General features: G+C 45.3%; 1 protein-coding gene and 2 non-coding genes across 3 annotated transcripts; 1 reads left to right on the top strand and 2 right to left on the bottom strand.

Annotated features, from left to right (window-relative positions):
- The first annotated feature begins 617 nt into the window (after nt 1-617).
- LOC133109380 (ADP-ribosylation factor 4) lies at nt 618-9,751 on the top strand. The gene is made up of 6 exons (XM_061218705.1): nt 618-1,001; nt 2,785-2,865; nt 3,197-3,306; nt 6,048-6,119; nt 7,071-7,196; nt 8,535-9,751. The coding sequence occupies exons 1-6, from the start codon at nt 935-937 to the stop codon at nt 8,622-8,624; spliced, it is 546 nt and encodes a 181-aa protein (XP_061074689.1). The 5' UTR covers nt 618-934; the 3' UTR covers nt 8,625-9,751.
- A 1,822-nt stretch (nt 9,752-11,573) lies between these two features.
- On the bottom strand, nt 11,574-11,737 carry LOC133110799 (U1 spliceosomal RNA). The gene has a single exon (XR_009704932.1). It is a non-coding gene; the product is annotated as a U1 spliceosomal RNA (small nuclear RNA).
- Nucleotides 11,738-12,571: 834 nt separating this feature from the next.
- On the bottom strand, nt 12,572-12,690 carry LOC133110772 (5S ribosomal RNA). Its single transcript, XR_009704911.1, has one exon. It is a non-coding gene; the product is annotated as a 5S ribosomal RNA (ribosomal RNA).
- Between the last annotated feature and the right edge of the window lie 1,967 nt (nt 12,691-14,657).

Genomic DNA, 14,657 nt, shown 5'->3' with positions numbered 1-14,657 from the left:
CATTTTTTGTTGTTTTGGCTCTGTGCTCCGGCACACTGAATTTCTAATTAAACGATGACTACGGAGTTAAAGTGCAGACTTTTAGCTGTAATTTGAGGTTTTTTTACATCCATTTTGGGTGAACGGTGGAAAGTGTGGTGGCGCCACTGTTTCTTGGACAGGCGTGTTAAGTTGTTATCATTAGCTCATGCATAAAACAGCGAGCAAGAGATATGGTTGTAAGAACATTTTTGTTTGCTGGAATACAAAGTGAAAACGACAAAATGTGTCACTGTCCAAACTCTTATGGACTGCACTGTATACCTACGTACAGTTGAAAGGATGGTAGAATAGACAGCATCCCATGATTGCATTTTTTCAGGTTTCAATATCTTGTCAGGGTTTATATATGACACATTCTAAGACTAATCGATTGTGTGTTTAACCGGCTGTATAGAGAATACATTATTTATTATATTAGTAACACCGTTTTGAAACTATAAATAGTTTACTTATTTTTTAAATCATTTCTTTAAGTACACTTCAATTGTGTGTTGTTACTTCCTGTTGTGGAACGGGTTCAGGAATCGGTGCGATGCATGTAGGGATGTGGCACCCGTGACGTCATTTTGTACGCGTTGGAGTTGCTGCTGAAGAACGTGACGTGGCAGAGAGCGAGCGAGACCGACCCGAAAAGCCCCAGCCTGCTTCATTCACGCAACGTAGCCCAATCCATCCCTGCGGTTCTTCCGTCTTAGTTTATATAAACAGTATCTCCCATTTGATTCTTAACTGGGTACGGTCAGAAGATATATAGAAAACGTGCCGATTAGGAGGGCTGAACGAGGTGAAAGAACCGCGAGCCGGTACATCCAAAAAGCAAGTTGTTTAGAAAGGCAGTTTAATTTCAAGTAGCTAGCTAGTTGGCTCTAGCTAAATTGATTTGGCGACAAAGATGGGCCTCTCAATATCTTCTCTCTTCAATCGTCTTTTTGGGAAGAAACAAATGAGGATCCTGATGGGTGAGTTTCTTTTTTTTTTGTTAACGCGAGGAATGTGAGCTATATACTATGGAGCTAGTTAATTGTTAGCAATGGCACTGTAGTATCTAGTGATGCTGACAGGTTTAAAATAACAGGCAACTGCATTTTTGCTGCCTGGAAAACGCCCGCCCTCCTGTTTGTTTCACTGTAATGTTGGCCAAAATAAACTTGCTAACGTGAGCTATCTAGCTCTAACTAGCTAGTCTAGCTAACATTCATTGCTGTGAACTTTTCAGGGAGACGCAACTTTTCTGTAGTCGTTAACTGGCTTTGCATCTTTTGGGCCCTCAATAACTTCGCTGACGTTAGCAGCTGGCTACAACTTTACCCTGAGGAGCGGCTAGCTAATTATCGCGATTGCTAATTTTGAAGTTTGACTTTTGTGGCTAATTTAGCTAGCTTTTGGCAGAATAGTTGATTAGCTAGCTACTAGATAAATAGGCCGTTCACTAAAAGTGTACTTGGCAACCAAAGTTAGCTGGCAGTAACTTTATTGAAGAAAAAGTAACATGTGGCAGCTAGCTTGCTAAGTAGCATAGATATACTAGCATAAGCTCAACTAGGTAGTAACTCAACGTTAGACGGGACGTGACATGAGGAATAGAACGTTTTAGCTACAATCTGTGCTTAATCTAAGTAGTCTTGTAGCAATTTGGGCGGTTCAATAACCCTTTTGGCTAGCTAAGATTGCGAGCTAATGCTACGTTAGCATGATTTGAGATTATCTTACTGTTTGTTAATGCCAGCCCTCTGCTACAAATTCGATGAAAATGGACACCGAATCTGGCCCGGTGATACGATTAGGTAAATTGACTAAATGTAGATAAGATTAAATTATAGCTAAGTTACTCTGCCTACTTCTGAGTGTTACTTAGCTAGCTAAGCTAACTGTTAATGGTGCATAGCGGCAGCTGATTTGATGACAAGCATTTCATTCAGGGCCGTTATGTTGGTTCACGTTAGCTAACATTAGTTGTTAATTTGTCGCTAGATCGCCAACAATATTGCACGTTTTCTTTTTGTATCGTTAGCCAATTAATTTTAGACGTTTCCTTGTTGCCATCACCTAGACGACTAACTGCCTGCTTACAAATGTGGAATGTCAAGAATGCGGGAGTTTTCCTAACTAAATTGGGGATGGTAACTTTAACGTGGCTATGGCTGTCTGCCTTGAGCTCCACTCACTTAACGTTTGTCGACTGCACTCGACTCGTGTCACTCGCCAAACAGGAAATTGGGTACAGATGGACTGAGTCCAAGGAAAGTCAACATTCCCTTCAAGTTTGCGTTTGAGACCAATGTTTGACTTGTAGCCCAATGTTTGAATTGAAGAACGACCAAGCGGAATATTGATTTCACGATGCTGCGATGAATATTATAACATTTCGACACGGTGCTTTTCCCTTTCCCTGCTCGTGTTTCAGTTCACATTGTCGATGCACAAGTCTGTGGAATTTGATGTTTGTTTTTTTGCAGCTGCTTGAAGCCTGAATATATTTTTTACCAACCCTTGCACCTCCTTGTGGTTGAGTTCTTTTTATTTGTAGCATCGGTGCTGAGATTTGATGGAGCACGATGCCAGAGATATACCTGGGAATTTGGTTGCATAGTTCTGTCTTTTGTATTCATGTAAATGAGCTATGCACAGTCATTTTATCTTGTGCATTGCTTCTGAAATGGAGGACATTGACTGTAGCAGATATGTTGGAATTTGCAGACTTTCATTTGTCCTGTGTGGTAATTGTCTTATTTTCCTTCTCAGTTGGTTTAGATGCTGCTGGCAAGACCACCATCCTCTACAAACTGAAGCTTGGGGAAATTGTGACGACGATTCCCACCATTGGTAAGAGCTTCTCTGTGGTGGCAGCAGAATGGGACTCCACGAGCTAGTGTTCCAGCCTTCTCTTTTTTTGTTCCAGTCTACTAATCGTCTGTAACGTGTGTTTTGAAATACTGTAATGAAGCGACTCAAAATTTAAATTTGAGAAAATCAAGATTTGTCTCTCACACACACACACGCATACAATGGATCTCCTTCATCTTGTACAATTTCAAAAAGGAAGCAAAACAATATTACAGGATAAAGCATTGTGGTGCATTATGGTGTATTAGCCATTGCACGTCTGGTAATTTATTCATTTTTTCACGTGTGTGTTTGTGTGTGTGCTGCTCAGGGTTCAACGTGGAGACCGTAGAATACAAGAACATCTGCTTCACGGTGTGGGACGTGGGAGGCCAGGACAAGATCAGACCTCTCTGGAGGCACTACTTCCAAAACACTCAGGTGAGCTCACCTGCCTCGCTGCCACCTGCGTGAGAGCCAGCGTTTCCGTCACCGCCAGCGCGCACCTGAACTTCTGCACTGTGCGTTCACAGGCCCAGGTCTGAGGTTCCTACAGTGTAGCATAGTTAACCACTGTGCTGTCGGCACTGTGCTGTGCATCATAGTTAATCACTGTGTTGTCTTCCTGCACTCAGTTTCTGTACTGTAGTAAGGATGTGAGGGAGTACACTGTGACAGTGGAGGAGAGCGTGAACTTGTTCACACATTGTTCTCAGACGCGTAGCGCTACAGGAAGTGAGCGAGGGGTAGGGGGGGGTGCCGGACGTTGGACAGCTCACCACCACGTTGAGACAATGTTTCTGCAGGCACCGAAAACACAATCGCAACGGCCACTGTGTTCTTTTCAGTGCTGCTCACCCAGTTCAGAAAGACTCTTGGTGACCTCATTACATTACATTACATTATTGGCATTTGGCAGACGCTCTTATCCAGAGTGTACGTCTCTCAAACCTCGTCCTGCGTTGATGAAGCCCCTGGAAGTGGGAATGCTCGGCTTGTGTCCGTTTCCCTTTTAAAGGGGGGCCCGTGGGCCCTGTGGGACGGCCTGTGGGCCCTGTGGGACGGCCGGCTCCCCGCCCACATACAGACCACCCCCCCCGTGCCTGCAGTTCCACTCTCTCCTCCCCCTGACTCTTTCTCTACTGTGATCCCATCTCTGTCTGCCCCTCTGCCCTTCCCCCCTGTGTGTTTCTACTGTGATCCCATCTCTGTCTGCCCCTCTGCCCTTCCCCCCTGTGTGTTTCTACTGTGATCCCATCTCTGTCTGCCGCTCTGCGTGTAAGGTGGTGAGGGAACGCAGAGGGTGGACTGTCTGTCCTCCTTGAACAGGAGCTCCTTAGCCAGCCTCCGAGCAGGGTGGAACGGGCCTGACAGGGCCAGTATGGGAAGGAAGTGTAGCTGCTATTCTGGTCTGATTTAACTGGCCTTCGTGCGCCTTCCTGCCCCGGCAGGGTTCCGTGCCCCTGGGACTTTGTTCCCTACTGATACACATCTGAGGAACACTGGGATGGAAGTGATATTTAGGCCGTTTCTGTATTTCTGGAACAATCCGCTTTGACTCCTGCACTCAAAGACAGGGGAACTGTACCCTGCTGGGAAAGTCACTGAAACGCACACCAATCCAGGACTGGCAGAAATTCCACATTCACGTAAGTTACAGAATGGCTAAGAAGAATCCACAAGCATGTTTTCCTGTGCTTCTGACTGAAATAAAACTACACACGACTGCAGACACTGTGGCCCGCCCCCCATATTTTTATGTTTAGGAAGTCTGAAGACCACATTGAAAATCGGGGGGGAAATGTTTTAGGATTTTGGAAAAAAAAACCAAAACAAATCAAAGCTAATTCAAAGCTATGCAACAACAACTCGAAGACCAAAGTAGAGCAAGGAGTGCTGGACAATCCACAATCTCCTGACCTCAACCCCATTGAACATCAATCGGGGCACTTGAAGACTGACAAAAGCTGAGCATTCAGGAACATCACAGGATGCTGGGATAGCATGAATCATCAGGTTTTACACAAATTTGTGGACTACCTGCCCGCTTGCGTGCACGTTGCCATTAAAGCAAAAGCTGGATGTACCAAATGGCTAGAAATTCTGAAATGAATGTGATTTTTGGCTCAAATAGTTTATAGTGGGAGTAAGGCAGCTGGTGAAGAGCGTATAAGGCAGCAATACGGAGATCAGCAACCTTTTGCTTGGTGTGTGAGGGTCTGCAGGACAAAATGAATTGAGCTTCTTTTTAATGCTGGCTGCGGTGAATCGCCCCAGGGCCAAATTCCTAATAATCCCGCAGATAAAGATCGGTGTGAAGACCATCTTAAGGGGTCGTTTATGTTGAACTCGTCTCTGGCCCGCTCGCTCTCCTGCCCTTGCTGGGAGGGGTGTATTAAGGCCGGGGAGACGGGGAGGATGATGGGAACACGGTCTCAGCCCAGCCCAGCCCAGCTCTCTCTCCCAGCACAGCCCTCTCCCCATTTAACACAGTGGCTGTGACTTGGTAAATGGTTGCCATTGATACAGCGCCTTTATACAATTGATGCTTTTCATTCACCCATTCACACACACACTCGCACGCCAATGAGACGACTGCTCTTACCTCCTGAGCCAATGAGACGACTGCTCTCACCTCCTGAGCCAATGAGACGACTGCTCTCACCTCCTGAGCCAATGAGACGACTGCTCTCACCTCCTGAGCCAATGAGACGACTGCTCTCACCTCCTGAGCCAATGAGACGACTGCTCTCCCCTCCTCAGCCAATGAGACGACTGCTAGTCCGCTGGTATCAGTGCCGGTACCTTAGGAGAGTCCAAACACAATGTGCATTCCCCTGCATGTATCCTGTGGCAATGTTGCTTTCTTACCAGAGCTGGTCAGGCCTGAGGGAGATTAATGGGGCCTGAGCTGCGGAATACATTTTGGGCTTTCTGGGCTGATTTGTGACTGGAGGTCCTGATGATTTGGCTGCGTTAGGCGCTGCACCTGTGGGGCAGGTCACGGAAGGTGTGAGCGGGGCTGAAAGGGGGCGCCTCTCCGGGCGGTTCTGCAGTGTGGTGCGGGTGGAGCTGGCCTTTATCGGTCATCAGCCCAGCAGTAGTGCTGGTTTGGAAGCCCTTTAATCTTTGGCCCGGAGTTGTAAGATGTGTGTGTGTGTGTGTGTGTGTCTGTGCCACAGGGTCTCATCTTTGTGGTGGACAGCAACGACCGCGAGCGTACACAGGAGGCTGCTGAGGAACTGCAGAAGATGGTGAGTGTGAATGCTGAGGCCTGTGTGTGTGTGTGTGTGTGTGTGTGTGTGTGTGTGTGTGTGTGTGTGTGTGTGTCTGTGTGTGTGTGTCTGTGTGTCTGTGTCTGTGTGTCTGTGTGTCTGTGGCCTGAGTGAGTGTGTGTGTGTGCTGCGGCCTGTGTCTGTCTGTGTCTGTCTGTCTGTGTCTGTCTGTGTCTGTCTGTGTCTGTCTGTGTCTGTCTGTGTCTGTCTGTGTGTGTGTGTGTGTGTGCTGCGGCTTGAGTGTGTCTGTGTCTGTCTGTGTCTGTCTGTGTCTGTGTCTGTGTCTGTGTCTGTGTCTGTGTCTGTGTGTGTGTCTGTGTCTGTGTCTGTGTCTGTGTCTGTGTGTGTCTGTGTGTGTGTCTGTGTGTGTGTCTGTGTCTGTGTCTGTCTGTCTGTCTGTGTGTGTGTGTGTGTGTGTGTGTGTGTGTGTGTGTGTGTGTGTGTGTGTGTGTGTGTGTGTGTGTGTCTGTCTGTCTGTCTGTCTGTCTGTCTGTCTGTCTGTCTGTCTGCTGCGGCCTGAGTGAGTGTGTGTCTGTGTGTGTGTGTGCTGCGGCCTGTGTCTGTCTGTCTGTCTGTGTCTGTGTCTGTGTGTCTGTCTGTGTCTGTGTGTGTGTGGCCTGTGTGTGTGTGTGTGTGTGGCCTGTGTGTGTGTGTCTGTGCTGCGGCCTGTGTGTGTGTGTGTGTGTGTGTGTGTGTGTGTGTGTGTGTGTTTCTGCTGCGGTGTGTGTGTGTCTGTGTGCTGCGGCCTGTGTGTGTGTCTGTGTCTGTGCTGCGGCCTGTGTTTGTGTGTGTTTATTTCTGGGCCACATGCAGTAGGCTGACGTGTTGAGTTTAGTTGTGGCGCTGATGTGCGTGTCTGACAGTGAAAGTGCGTGTGGTTTCTGCTCTGCTAATGCCCTGCTAATGCCCTCCTGCCCCTCTGCCCCCCAGCTGCAGGAGGATGAGCTGGCCGACGCCGTGCTGCTGGTGTTTGCCAACAAACAGGACCTGCCCAACGCCATGCCCATGAGCGAAATGACTGAGAAACTGGCCCTGCAGTCATTGAGGAACAGAAAAGTGAGTGACAACGGCCTCCGCCAAACACTGGAGCCTCCGCCAAACACTGTAGCCTCCGCCAAACACTGGAGCCTCCGCCATACACTGTAATCTCCGCCAAACACTGGAGCCTCCGCCATACACTGTAATCTCCGCCATACACTGGAGCCTCCGCCATACACTGTAGCCTCCGCCAAACACTGTAGCCTCCGCCAAACACTGTAGCCTCCGCCAAACACTTGGGGGGGTTTATTGGGTTTTCCCCATTTCAGATTTTCTCTGCCCGCTTGCTGCTTGCCATGTAGCATGTCTAGGTTTTACGACGTAACGGCCCTTAAATTCCACGCTGAACACGGTTTCATAATATCAATCGCGTAATTGCATTGGTATAAATGAATATAACTGATACTAGCATGCATGTACCCCCACCTCCTTTTGGGGGAACTGAACAACTGACATCAAAAGTTTACAAAAAAACTATTTACATACGAAAACCTTTACAGGTATTTTGAATTCATTTTTAACTGGTATAATCGTACGTGCGTTGTGTTTCACATTGCATTACATTATTGGCATTTGGCGGACGCTCTTATCCTGAGCGATGTAAATGGTAAATGGCAGGCATTTATATAGCGCCTTTATCCAAAGCGCTGTACAATTGATGCTTTTCCATTCACCCATTCATACACACACACACACACACACACACCGACGGCGATTGGCTGCCATGCAAGGCCCTGACCAGCTCGTCGGGAGCATTTGGGGGTAAGGTGTCTTGCTCAGGGACACTTCAACACAGCCCGGGCGGGGGATCGAACCGGCAACCCTCCGACTGCCAGACGACTGCTCTTACTGTCTGAGCCATGCCGCCCCTGTACAGTTGTACAGTTGATTAGACTAAGCAGGAGACAATCCAGGGTTAAGGGCCTTGCTGAAGGGCCCAACGGCTGTGCGGATCTTATTGTGGCTACACCAGGATTCAAACCACCGACCTTGTGTGTCCCAGTCATTTACCTTAACCACTACGCTACAGGCCGGCTTCACATGTTGCCCCGACACCAGTGATTAAAGGTGTTCAGCATGAACTGTGAGATGGGGCACACCAGGTATCCTTCCTGATGGGTTCAGCACAATGGCAGAATTGAATCCTGCCTTATCCACGCAGAGGTGGTGCTGCAGCTAGCATAGCCAAAAGCATAGCCACAATAAGAGCAAGGCCCTTGAGCAAGGCCCTTAACCCTGCATTGCTCTAGGGGAGGACTGTCTCCTGCTTTGTCTCACCAACTGTACGTCTGCCAAATGCCATTAATGTAATGTAATGATGTGTTCTCTCTCCCCCCCCCCCCCCCCCCCCCCCAGTGGTACGTCCAGGCCACCTGTGCCACTCAGGGATCGGGCCTGTACGAGGGTCTGGACTGGCTGTCCACCCAGCTCAGTAGCAAGAGCTAGGCCTGGATCCACGACCGGAGAGGCGCTCCTTAACCAAGGACATGTGCAGCAGCTGACCTGGAGGGGGGAAGGAAGATGGCTCGTTTGACATTTAAAGCGTTCCCTGTGCTCTTGTGCTGATGGCATCAGACCACACGCCTCCCTCTGCCTCCTTTCCCCTCCCTTCTCCCCCCCCATCCACCCCTTCTCTCCCCCCCCATCCACACCCCTTCTCTCCCCATCCACTCCTCCCATCCCCCCCTCCTCTTCTCTTTTTTCTTCTTTGTACAAATGCCTTTGCCAGCATTCACCACCCATTTTCTGATGCACATGTAGCGATATGCCGTCGTCAAGGCGAATCCTATAACGTCTATCCAAACTGGTCAGTAATCAATGGGGTGGGGTGGGGTGGGGCGGGTGTTTACATCAGGGGTTCCATTGGACGTGGCCTGGCAAAACGGTTTGTTTCGGCAATTTACAGGGCAGATGTGTGTGTGTGTGTGTGTACGTGTACGTGTACGAACACGGTAGGAAACTTGGAAACTTCAACTCTTCCACCCCCCAATTCTCACTTTTTTTTTTTTCTTTTTTTTTTGAAGTCATTCAGATTTGTTCTAAAGACATTTAGCCTCCATTCCTGTAGTGCACTTCTGTCATTCCAAGCTCTGTCTGCATGCTGGCAATCCTGTCTCTGACTAGCTTTTCTCTGTAAATATGAGGACCGTTTGTTTTTGTTTTGTCTGTTCTTCTTGCAATGGCTGCTTATCATTCCAAGATTCAAGTGCGATTTCTGTGCCCCGCTGCAGAGAGAGAGGCCTGGAATAAGAGTGTGTTGCTTACTTTCCGACACCTCATTGACACGAAAGATTTGGTTTTGGATAAGTATGCGTTTTAAGTTATTAGAACTGTTTCCAAGTTAAGCCACAACCATGTTTTAATAGTTTTTTTTTATTTTATTATTATTATCAGATTAATTAAAATCTTGTTTAAAATCTTAATCACCATGTCTGCCACTGGAATTGGAAGCTTCATTCGGGATATTATTTCCCTGTGATTTTGTAATTTTTGGATCAAATAACTTTCCAATATGAGCTTTATCATATTCCCATTTACCATTATAATTCCTAATAAAACGATTGAAAAAGTAATGCTGAGACTCTTGCCTGTGATTTTGGATCCCTCGGTACCTTGATAACTGCACTTAATCCGACGTGATAACGGAGTACTGCTGCTGCATTCTGGGAGCGATTGGCAGAACGTGATTGTGATTAATACAGTATTTTTGCTGATTCTTCGAGTAGAAGAGTGAATAAGTCCCGCGCCAAGGGCAGTGCAAATTGGCCGACGATCTTCTTGCTTCATCCTTTGAACGAAGTCGACCGCACCTGAATTCTGGGCTTCCTGGTTTATTTTTTCTGCTGTCCCATTTCTCCAGACTTGTGATTTGGAATATAAATTTGCATATAATGTGCCCAAGTGCACAGGGATTTAAAAAAAAAACCCATTTGGGTTTGTTCCCTGGTCCCTATGTAAAGTAATGTATTGTAGTCGCACCACAATTAATTGCTAGTGATAGCTGTGCAAGGCTTGATGCGAGATTACTAACTACAGACGTTAACTGAGTTGGCTAAAGTTAACAATTCCATAATGATGCTGCCATACGAATAAAATAGTTAACGACATCTTTGCAAACACATTTCGGGATGTAAATTAAGAATTCTGCGCAATGTCTGATTTCGTTACGTCAACCCGACCGGTGATCGTTGTTTATTTTCACCAAAAATCTAATTTTAAAAATATTTCCCACAATGCCACGCAGCATACATTTTCGAAATCATCCGTGCAGGAAGAGGTGAGAGTCGAGTAATATTTAATATAGTAGGCCACTGGTCATAAACGATTAATATTTTTTTCCACGATATATCAAGGGTCGTTTATAATCCCACTGGTATTCTGTGTAAATCGGAAGGTTTACAACGGAAATGAATTACGAGAAAGCTGTTCTGACGCGGTCAAACTGCGCATGTGCGTAGATTTGTGAATGGATTCGTCAATCGAACTCTCCCTCCGAGATGAAGTTACAGCGACAACCAGACGAAGTATTAATATTATGAAAATCATCGAAACTTCATTCACATTGAATATTAATATACTTCACAAAATACACAGACTGTGCGCCAGTGAATCATTAACGTAACACCTCTCTCATAAAATAATAACCTTACGACAGAGACTGAAGCATTACTTCAAAATATAAGTATTATATTACAAACAAACAGGTTACAAGTCAAACATGCCAATGTCCATCGTGTTAATTCAACCAGCTATGAACTAAACAAAGTAGGCTATAACGTCTTTATTGGTTACATTTTAAACACCATTCTCGTTCACATCCCCGTTTTTGGACTGAACATTTAAAGACAGTTGAACGGAATATTGAATGGATAGAAGGGCACATACCGACAGGCAATTCTGCATAATGTCTAGCTAGCTAGCTAACACTGGTTATATATTTTAAAGAAGCAATGCAACTTAACTTAAGCGCATTTCTGTTACAATTTGGTGCATAATTTACGCATTAATCATTACGCATATGTTCTTAACACTATCAAAATATGTGCCCTATGTTTAAAAACGACACAAGTAATGAGCAACATGTCCACTTGAACTGCGACAATCTTTTTCAGATAGCATGTATTCCTAATGCCAGTGAAAATAAAGCATGTTTATTACAAATATTTCAGAAGCTACAGCATCGCCACAATCAAAAGTGAAAATAGGTGTCTGACCAATCGGGAAAACATATAAATCAATATCCGATCCCCATCAACACACAATAAATAGGCACTTTTACACAGAAAACCCACTTGCACATACAGACATGAAATAAAGTATTCACACAAGAGTTGGACAAATTAGAAGGAGAAAAAATATATATAACAAAACAGTCTATTTTGTCAACCAGAATATCAGGGGAGAGCGCGAACGCAGTCCCCCACTACCAGAAATTATGCAGTCGAGATTCCCACATTTGAGGAATTCGCAGGGGTCAGCACAACCGGAGTGCAATGGCTGAGCCTCGCCCTGGGTGAACCACCTTCTTGATCATGGTATCTCCCCTGCCAGGTAAGTATGAGTTGTACACATTTCGGGATCAGTCCCTACTCCACACCCTCCCTGTCACACATACGGGGACCACATCTTCCCACTCGCTCAACTGACAACGGCGCCAAATGAATGATTCTGCACAGTGACCGATTTCCTATACGTAAACCCCAATACTGGTGACCGTTATTTGTATTTTCACCTAGAAATACTATTTTTAGTATTTCCCACAATGCCACGCAGCATACATTTTCGAAATCATCCACACAGGAAGAGGCGAGAGTCAAGTAATATTTAATATAGTAGGTCACTGGTCATAAACGATTCATATTTATTTCTCACGATATATCAAGGGTCGTTTATAATCCCACTGGTATTCTGTGTAAATCGGAAGGTTTACAACGGAAATAAATGACATGGAACGAGAAGGTTGCATTGACGTGGTCTCACACTGCGCATGTGCACATGAAGCTCGTCAGTAGAACTCTCCCTCCGAGATTAAATTACAGTGAAAACCAGACTAAGTATTAGTATTATGAAAATAACGTAAGCACATCTTCGAAACTTCATTGAAATGGAATATTCATACAGATACTTCCAAAATACACAATGAACACGGACTGTGCGCTAATGAATGAACATATCTCTCATCAAAAAAAAGCTTACAACAGAGACTGAAAAATTATTTCAAAATATGAATAGTATTATTTCTTTATTAATTTTAAGGTGAAAAAAAGGTGCACAAGGTTGTTGATTTTGATGGCGACTGAATCAAAGTATAATTTCCCTGCATCCAAGTGTGACGTTAGTTTCCATCCGATACCTAGCTAAATAGCGCCCTCCTGTGGGGAAAAAGCAAGAAAAGCTTACAGCACCTGGTATTCCCAGGCGGTCTCCCATCCAAGTACTAACCAGGCCCGACCCTGCTTAGCTTCCGAGATCAGACGAGATCGGGCGTGTTCAGAGTGGTATGGCCGTAAGCGAAAGACCTACGCGCTAAACCAGTTTAAATAGTTAAGCAATGACACAACTCTCCAATATAATCATATAGGTTAAAATGTGCTACATGCTCTCATTGAGCGCACGCATATTTCATCAACAGTAAAACGCATACCATGAATACAAGACCACAAGTAATTGGCTACAGGCTTAAACCAAATCACTCGTACGTTCATTGCATTCTATTCAAAACACGTCTCTCTAAATCAAACATACCAACGCCCATCGTGTTAATTCAACCAGCTGTGAACTAAACTAAGTAGGCTATAAAATGTCTTTATTGGTTACAACATTTTAAACACCATTCTCGTTCACATCCCCGTGTTTGGAGTGAAAATTGAACGGAATAAGTGCAGGATAGACCGGCACATACCGACAGGCAATTTAGCCTAATTTATAGATAGTTAACTAATTAGCATAATATAAATGTTTTGCCGTCAAACTTAAGCAATTTACTTGAGCTCAATTGCATCGCATCAAATGTCAAATCAATAACGTGTCCTCGTCGACACTTTTACCTCAGTGCTGTTGAGCTGTAAGCGACAGAGATGCGTTTGAGGTTAAACTTGTGGGTAAGGTTACCATTAACTACCGTCTCAAATTCAGCATCAACAGTAATGACCGCCAGGTGATCTGTGCGGCAATAGACCGTTCGTGAAAAGACAGGGTACTTTCCTACACAAATATACATGGACTGTACTTTATTGATACCAGGAGGGAATTGTGCTATGTTCTTATTCTCATTCAGACTGCAGTGAATATCACAATAATGTGTGTGAGTAAAACGATAAGTGGGCAGATTTGAAGGTGTTGGGCAGGACACAGGCCAGAGCAGGGCCACAGAAAACCAACGCAGCCTGGAGGTTCTGGAGGGTAAAACCGCATCCCGTCCGATTTCATTACCCGTCGCCTCTTCCGTGCGCCAGTGTTGTCGCAGTATATTTGGATGGGCATGAACAGGCCTCTCTCTGTCCTCCTTCAACCTCGGGGACTCTGTAGACCAGCCTGGGCCTTTTTGAGTTCCCCTTGCTGGTGATCCTGTGTCTCTCTCCCTGTCATTTGGATGTCTGCCTGAATGAGCTGCTAATTGCTTGATTGGCTCCACCTGCCTGCAGCAGAGCGATATTAGAAGATCTTTTGAGCAGACTTTTGGGTATTATTATTATTTTTTTAAGGTGAAAATAAGGGGCACACGGTTGTTGATTTTGATAGCGGCTGAATCGAAGTATAATTTCCCTGCATCCAAGTGTGACGTTAGTTTCCATCCGATACCTAGCTAAATAGCGCCCTCCTGTGGGGGAAAAAAAGCTTACAGCACCGGGTATTCCCAGGCGGTCTCCCATCCGCGCGCTTCCGAGAAAAACGAACGACGTCATTACAGTTCGGATTCCTTAACTTTTCCCATTCATTTTCAACGGAAGTTCTTATCACTTCGGATGCGATATATTCTTGGCCGCACGTTGATATTGCGGCGCTGTTCCGAGAAAAACGAATGACGTCCTTACAGTGCGGATTCCTTAACTATTCGAAATCGGCTGGCGCGAATCATTTCCCTGGGCTCCTTTTGGTAAGTCTATCTAGATAATTATTTAACTATTAACGGGTCCTCGAATGATATTTATGTTGTTGAGGTATTCCCGATGTATTATTGTTATTTTGAATGTTCCAATTGTTCGTTTTTTCTGTGGGAAAATTACAGGTAAACGGGATAATGTCTCTGCATGTCTGTTTCTCAACGTCGTAGCCAGCTACATTAACATGCGATCACTTTACGGTTTTAAAATATCACCGTCATTAATAGTATTGACAATTTGTATACACGTTTGATTTGTGAAGGTTTAGACATAAAATGTATTATTGTTGCTCTTATTTCACTGCCAATTGTTTATTGACATAGGCCTAACTTACTGTCATTCAGACATCTTGGTATATGTTCCTTTATTTTCCATT

This window comes from Conger conger, chromosome 14 (assembly GCF_963514075.1).
Source record: "Conger conger chromosome 14, fConCon1.1, whole genome shotgun sequence".
NCBI classification, from domain to species: Eukaryota; Metazoa; Chordata; class Actinopteri; order Anguilliformes; family Congridae; genus Conger; species Conger conger.
This window is presented reverse-complemented; position numbering and strand designations above follow the sequence as displayed.

What these genes read in the sequence shown, in the direction of transcription:
- LOC133109380 (XM_061218705.1), top strand. Translation starts at nt 935, where the DNA reads ATGGGCCTCTCAATATCTTCTCTCTTCAATCGTCTTTTTGGGAAGAAA. An exon ending in CTGAGGAACTGCAGAAGATG is followed by an intron (nt 6,120 to 7,070) that starts GTGAGTGTGAAT and finishes TCTGCCCCCCAG; the next exon opens with CTGCAGGAGGATGAGCTGGC. An exon ending in AGTCATTGAGGAACAGAAAA is followed by an intron (nt 7,197 to 8,534) that starts GTGAGTGACAAC and finishes CCCCCCCCCCAG; the next exon opens with TGGTACGTCCAGGCCACCTG.